Below are 7,500 nucleotides of genomic sequence, written 5' to 3' on the forward strand. Positions count from 1 at the left end.
CAGTGGTTGGAGTATTCGCTTACACTGATGAAGACAAAGGACAGACGCATCAAGTGCAGCTTGTTGATGATGATAATGGTCAATTCAAACTCAGTGCGGATGGTACAACATTGCTGAAGGCCAAGTCTACAGATTATGAAACCAAGACTGTGCACAAAGTCACTGTGAAGGTCACAGATAGTGGACACCCTGCTATGTCTGTAAGTCATCACTGACTGGGTACTAGGATAAGAAGTACTATCTTTCTTTGAAAATCCCAGCTGAAAGGTCTCCGTATCCATTGCTTCCATGATGATTGCTGTATAGTTTGTGCTATCGTGTGGATGACTTGGCTTTGTCTGTGAGCTCCATAATGTCGGCAAAGGGGAATTACACTGTGAAGAATAGGTTGGTGCGACTTCGGCTATACACAGGGAGTTGTGTGTCACTCCCTACGTGGGAGCTCGCGCTTTTCCTGCCGACTTGAATCTCACTTAACCGAGGGAATGTTTTAACAAAACCCATCCACGTTTCGAGATACAGGAGTTAAAGTGTCCCAATGGAGTGGTCGATGTCAGTCCCATCATCACCATTTCCCATGGAATCGTCATAGCAACTTTATAGCATCTATTGTGTAGCCGCATGCGGAAAGTTGTAGTAAACCAATCCATCCCACATAGAACTTACGGAGGCTGTAGTTTAAAGCCACACATATGCTTTAGTTTTCTGGGGAGCCAAGGCACAGGTCCAGGGCCAGGGTGGGATGCGCCTACAGGAAAGGTGAGATTGTTTGAATTGTCAATAAGCACTTTAAGAAATGTAAATAAGGGACAATTCAAATGCCACCCCACCCCCTACCTGCAGCATGTTTGTCTCCTCTAAACTAGTGGTGCAAGTATGTACTGGAAAGCAGTGTACATGGAAAACGAACTGAGGAAAGCTTATGTTTCTTTGTTCTTTTCCTGACACTTTCTTTCAGATCGTGAAGAATTTCTCCATTAGTGTCACTGATAGGAATGATAAACCATACTCCATAAGCTTCTCATCGAAAAATGGTCCAGCGTCATTCCCTGTGGACCATCCAGAACTTCCAGAAAACACCAAACCCGGAACTGTTGTTGGTACTATTGAAGGTACAGATTTGGTAAGTATACATCATTAAGTCAGTAGACGAATAATAGTGAGCCCGTCATAACCGAACGCACTTGATGCAGCGGAAACTGTCCTGATGTGACATTCCGCTTGGTTCAGGGATGCACATTCCATCCATAGCAATTCGGCACATGTACATAATTATAATCCTTGGAAGGGGAAAAACTTGCAGTGCCCATTGGATACGCCTTCTTCTTCTCTTTACCTAAGTTTACAGTTTTGTCCTTGACATCCCTGTAAAACAATAGTGGACTGTTAGTTAACATGTACAGTTATGGCCAAAGAATTCTCTTTGGCCATAACTGTCGTTACCGGAGGGATCACAGAGTGACCTCAGGATATCAGCCTACGGTAGAAGAAAAATACGACCTTCCTTCTATGAGGGGTGTATATATTTCCTTGTAAACTTAGCCTGAGCTGTCCCTTTGTTCTCTGAGCTGTCCCTTTCTTCTGTTCTGTTTTGTACTACCTATGTCCAGCATAAGCGAATGTGTGGGCTGAGCAGACGAAATAATAGAAATAAATTTTAATGATAAACTTAGTGTCCGATGTGTGTGATTGCTCTGGTAGACCACTACCCGGCCCATGTACTGAACAGTTGCTTTGTGAGTGAAAATAATAATAAACTTAGTGTCCGAACTCCTTGTTTGATGCTGTCAATGGTTCTATTTGCAGGATGCCAACCCTCAGAAGCTCACCATCTCTCTGGATAACAATGCTGGCAATCGCTTTGCTGTTTCTTCAACATCATGTACATTTGTAAGCAATCATATACCCTAGCCGTGCCTTTTGCCATGGTTTGTTTTCTCTGTTGTTGGCTGAAGTGTGTGTTCCATTCCTCAGGAAATGGTTGCACAGTTTCTTTTCATATGACAATCTGTACATCTTCACGACACTCTCTAAACGGTCTCTTGGCTACACCAATCAATAGAAGAAAAAAGAGATAATTATTTGAATTTTCGGGAAAGGCCTGAAGATGTGCCTTGCCCGAAAATGCGAACGGTTATCTTGTTTTCCCTTTTATTGATTTGTGTAGCCTAGAGACTGTTTGGAGAGTGTCGTGAAGATGTTGTGGATTGCTACAGTGGTGTCTTCGCACTTTGAGATATGACAATCTGGTTAAATTATTTCTTCGTTAAAGTGCTCTGATATTTGAAAAGCATGAAGGGCAGCTAATGTGGTCTCTCATAATATTGCTTGACCTGCATCTGTACCTGTACGTGGTGAGTTACAAATAGGAAACATGTAAAGATGATAATTATAGACATTTTTAAGAAAGAGCCGTACCAGACACTTTACTGTTGGCCAGCAAAGCTTTGACCGCCTAGTAGCGCACATTGGGTTGCAACCGTTGGTTTGAGACCATGATTAAGAAGCGAGCTGCATCTGGTTCAAGTGCTACCTGGGAGCAACTCAAGTTCCTGCTTTGCTGCTTCCCACAGTCAGCCGGGAGAGATGTGGCGAGGCACCAAGGGGTACATGAATATGTCTAATGGGGCTTTCAACACTTGTGTCAGGTGGTTGTGAAACTAATCCCGGGCTCACCCCACCTTCGGGTGCTGCGTTTTCCGCTTGCTCAGTCCAGTGTGCTCCGATCATGAGTTCTCTTGGCACAAAAATTAACTTTTTACGGTCTAGTTATCACTGAGTTGGCTGTTGAATATGTTTCTGTGTATGCTGTTGAATATCTCTTTGCAGACATCCTCAAGCACATGCACAGCAATGGTGACAGTATCGGGCAGTTTGGATCATGAAGACTCGTATCAACATCAAGTTGTAGTTCGGTTGACGGATCCGGGTGGATTGTTCAAAGTCAAGAAATTCACCGTCAAGATATTGGATGTCAATGACCCTCCTACGGTGAGACACTTTGGTTGTTGTAGTGCTGAATTGTAACCAGACAAATTGTGAACAGCACCACATAAGGCCATGGGCAGCTTGTGATGTTCTATTTAGACCACAACAGGGCTGTAGGAAAACCACTGCCACACAAGGTTATTGTCTTGCACGAAGATCCCCCTCCTCCTCTGTATTGAAGTACACCTGGATGTACACCATCAGCTCATATTTTCTCGTTTCTGACATGACATGTCTACTGTTTGTACTGTGCAGGATATTGTGTTGTCAAACGATGATATAGCAGAGAAGAAAGCAAAGAGTCTTGTTGGAGTTCTAACCGCTAAGGATCCTGATCTTGGTCAAACTTACACCTACACGCTAGTCAACAATGCCGGTGGAAAGTTTATGGTAAGGCGATTTTGAAGATCTTTGATTCTCACATGTGAAAATACGGGTGACACAGGTGGAGTCTCGATAAATCTAGTCGCATATTGTAAGGAAAACTAAAAAAAATGCTGACATTGTCAGACAGAGTTTCAATATGAACCACAGACGCAGATGCAACCTACTCGAAATAGATCAGTAGAGACTGCTTGCTCACGATGAGATGGCTTGCTTAGTGTGTTAATGGCTCGAGTGCGGTTTGGGACACAGAGTCGACTTGTTGATCTTTCACCCCATGTTCACATGTGATTGTGCTGACAATATTTGTTTTTGACTGCATTCGTTTCACTTCATCTTAGATCTCTGGCAATGAGCTCAGAACAACTGGTGCTCTGGACTATGAGGCATCACCATCATTGACAATCCGTGTTCGTGTGACAGACAGTGGCAGTCCAGCACTAAGCTATGAGAAGAATTTTGTTATCACAGTTATCGATGTGAATGAAACACCTACAAAAGTGCAATTGTCAAATTATCTAATCAATGAAAACCCCAAAGTGGATACTATCGTTGGAATGATTACAACCTCTGACCCGGATAATGCCAACAAGGTATGGCAGACATTCAGCTACAAACTGATTGACTCTGCGCAAGGGATTTTCAAGATTGAAGGAAACCAAGTGAAGGTAAACAACTAGTTCTTGGAGGAGATCCATAGTAGCATGTTTGACATTGTGGACTTCAGTTATCATAGTTGTGTGGATACTTGTAAAGTTCTTTTTGCATCAAAGTTGCAGACGAGTACCTTGGAGTGGTTTAAGGTGCCGTAACTCTACTTTCTTCACCTGCTCCCAGTCAAGTGCATTCTCCACACGTATACAATGGACGACGATAACTGAATTTAGAAGACTCTATTTGTGACAAGATGACAGAAACACAACTAGACATGACGAACTCAAGAAAAAGACTGCTTTTCACACCACAGCAACATGCGCATACACCAACAACACGTACACACGATGTACTCAAAACAACGTACTACAACATAACTCCCTCCCAAGAGTAGAATCGGCCTCGATGTTCTCCTTCTTAACAGAGGAAAAGGATGAACAGATAACTCCAATCACTCAATCATGCCATACCAGTCACACCCAGAAATAAGATACCTCTGCTCCAGTCATTTCTTCATCTGCACAAGCCAGAATGGATTCTGTGCATAAATGTTATCTAAGCCTTGAATTGAAGTGCATTATACTCCGGCAAATACCAGAGTCAACAAGTACATATGCTGGCTTCTTGTCCAGGTGGCAATACCCAATGTAGATTGTCTGAAGAACGGTGGGTCCTACTGTCGCCTGAATTATGAATCCTCACCTACTTTCAGTGTCACAGTTCAAGTCACTGATAGTGGATCACCCGCGAAGACTGCAACTTTTCCGCTCACCATCCAACTAAACAACATCAACGACCAGCCAAGGCAACTGACTATTAGCAATACAATCGTAAGTTGATCTTAGTTCAGTCAATTGATGTCCTTTGCCCATCCTGCACTGGGCTTGATCCCTTCTGGTCCTGTTAACTGGTGTGAAATTCACAATCATTATGGGGATGTACATTGATGTACATTGATGTAGGAAATGAAATGAAATTTCATCTAACTGCAAATGGCATGTACATACGTAATCATAATTTTCCTGATCACGGAGCATGAGAACAGTTGAGTGGGTTCAGTCATGTATGCCATAGTATATGCCCCCCCCCCCCCTCCCAATTGGTGAATATGGTCTGACTCGGGGATACCGCAAGAAGTAATACCCACTACGCCGTTCCTTTGTGCCCTTTTTGGAGGCAATCGTTGGTTCATGACCTGCCAATTGAATGCTTTTTAATCTACAAAGGGTGTATGGATTGTATTTGAATTTGCTGCTCCTGTCTCTTCTTGCAAAGCCATGTGGAGTTTCCAAGAAGCAACACCAGCGGTAGAGTGTGTGTATTAGCATTCTGTGGCACAATCTAAACTAAAAAAAAAGTATGTTTTCCACGTACATGTATGTCTTGAAGTTTGTTTTCTGGCTGTATTTTATCACTGTGCAGGTGAAAGAGAATGATCCAGTTGGTACAGTGGTTGGAGTATTTGCTTACACTGATGAAGACAAAGGACAAACTCATCAAGTTCAACTGGTTGATGATGATAATGGTCAATTCAAACTGAGTGCAGATGGTACAAAGTTGGTGAAGGCCAAGTCTACAGATTATGAAACCAAGACTGTACACAAAGTCACTGTGAAGGTCACGGACAGTGGAAACCCTGCTATGTCTGTAAGTCTCTTCTGTGGGTTTCTAGGATTGGCTGTCTTTCATTGAACGTTTCAGGAAATAGCTAAAACAATTTCCCGTTGCCGTGTCTGTTATTCCTGCAGAACATGTCTCTAACGTTGAAACCGTGTTCTTTGTTGTCTTTTTTATTATCCTTGATTTCTATGAGTACACTGTTTTCCTGCTTGTACTTGTAGGTTCAGCGTGATTTCTACATCAGTGTAACAGACAAGAATGAAGTACCACTGCTTCCCGTCTTCAAGGATACTAACGGACAACAAGTGTTTACAGATGATCATGCTAGTGTGAATGAGCATGCCAAGTATGGCAGTGTTGTTGGCACAATCTATGCATCAGACCCGGTCAGTAACCATCGACCAGTGTGATTTTTCGTTTGGGGCATTCGGGTGTAGTTAATCTTCCAACTGTTCAAACCTAGCTATACGGGGAGTGACATTCAAAAAATGTGGAGTTAAAGTTGAAAATCGTGTTGTGCAACCAAGAATACTGGCAATATTCAAATTGTGGACTGAGACATGGAGCCTGTAATTATGGAAAAGAGCCGAACTTTACTCATCGTTGTGGCCCAGCAATTTATTGCCAAGATTCTAAAGGGTCAGGGCCTATGAGATATACGTTGTGAATTTATGCTAGTATTTGACTCTCTACTGTCTCTGCTATATCCACTGCAGGATTCCAACCAAACACTGAAGCTCACATTGGATGACAATGCACAGGGAAAGTTCTCCATTGCACCAGTGGCTACTTGCACTTTTGTAAGCTATAACCTGCAGCAATAGAATGTGTTCAATACAGGCTTTTCACGGTGTGACACGTTATCATGCTGAAAGGTATCGTGAGTGTTGATACATAAAGCAGAGAGGTACCAGACTGTCCCATAGAGTGCTCAATACCGAAAGGCAGAGGGAAGGAGGGGGAGGGGGGCAGGGGGGAGAGAGTGAGGGAAGGAGATGGATAGGGACAGGGAGAGAGGAAAAGGAAGCTATGGGGTGCTGGCCAGCAGGGGGAGGGATGTGCGAGGATATACATGGGAGATGGAGACGTAGTGTTAGGTCCCCATCTCCCGTTTTTCAACTCACTCCTTTTCCCATGTTGGCCAGCACCCCTTAGCGTCTTGCGTTCCAATATGACACCTTTGTTCAGTTGCCCTGGGCAGCTGCTTGCACGCCCATATTTGCCATACCTACCAAGGCCCTTTCTCGTTCTCTCACTCTCTCTCTCTCTCTCTCTCTCTCTCTCTTTCTTGCCATTAGCATATACCGTACTGGCAATATATGTTGCCGCAGTGAGGCCATGAAGCGTTACATTGGCACATGTTTGCCGCACGCAGGGCGTTACATGCAAAGTCGCACAGGAGCCGTTACACAGGTTTCTATATTGCCGCAGTCCTTTTTTTGCTATTGCCGCATCACTTTTTTGCTATTGCCGCATCTTTTTTTTGCTTTTGCCGCATCATTTTTTCTTTTCATCCACATTGAAGGCACAGAAATTCAGTTGCTATCCAACTGTTACAAACCCGACGGCAAAGGGCGACAACGATATCAATAGAAGACTGTATATTTTAACTATCAGAGTGATCTGTTCACAAAAAGATCATCAAAAGGAAAGTGACATAGGGGAAGAGCGCTTCCTCCAAAAACTACTGTCACTCACACAGTTAATGAGTGTACAACATATTACAAAGTCACCGTGGCTATCATTAGTCATCACTGCTGCTGGACCTCGGGAAAGAAGAAACCATTGAGATCGCCAACCACTGAATGATGCTTGGGCGTGATTTTCTTCACGCCGAAGGCGAATAGAGACTTC

General features: G+C 43.5%; 1 protein-coding gene across 1 annotated transcript in view; it reads left to right on the top strand.

The window, feature by feature from the left end:
- Positions 1-7,500, top strand: part of LOC135822499 (protocadherin Fat 4-like) — a 137,762-nt gene that overhangs the window by 63,148 nt on the left and 67,114 nt on the right. The window contains exons 45-54 of the mRNA XM_065335280.1: positions 1-200; positions 959-1,123; positions 1,807-1,890; positions 2,830-2,991; positions 3,244-3,378; positions 3,714-4,040; positions 4,659-4,856; positions 5,449-5,673; positions 5,868-6,032; positions 6,363-6,446. The exon at positions 1-200 is cut by the window's left edge and continues 25 nt beyond it. Coding sequence (XP_065191352.1) covers positions 1-200; positions 959-1,123; positions 1,807-1,890; positions 2,830-2,991; positions 3,244-3,378; positions 3,714-4,040; positions 4,659-4,856; positions 5,449-5,673; positions 5,868-6,032; positions 6,363-6,446 — 1,745 coding nt within the window. The remainder of the gene's footprint in view (positions 201-958; positions 1,124-1,806; positions 1,891-2,829; positions 2,992-3,243; positions 3,379-3,713; positions 4,041-4,658; positions 4,857-5,448; positions 5,674-5,867; positions 6,033-6,362; positions 6,447-7,500) is intronic.

This window comes from Sycon ciliatum, chromosome 8, assembly GCF_964019385.1.
Source record: "Sycon ciliatum chromosome 8, ocSycCili1.1, whole genome shotgun sequence".
NCBI classification, from domain to species: domain Eukaryota; kingdom Metazoa; phylum Porifera; class Calcarea; order Leucosolenida; family Sycettidae; genus Sycon; species Sycon ciliatum.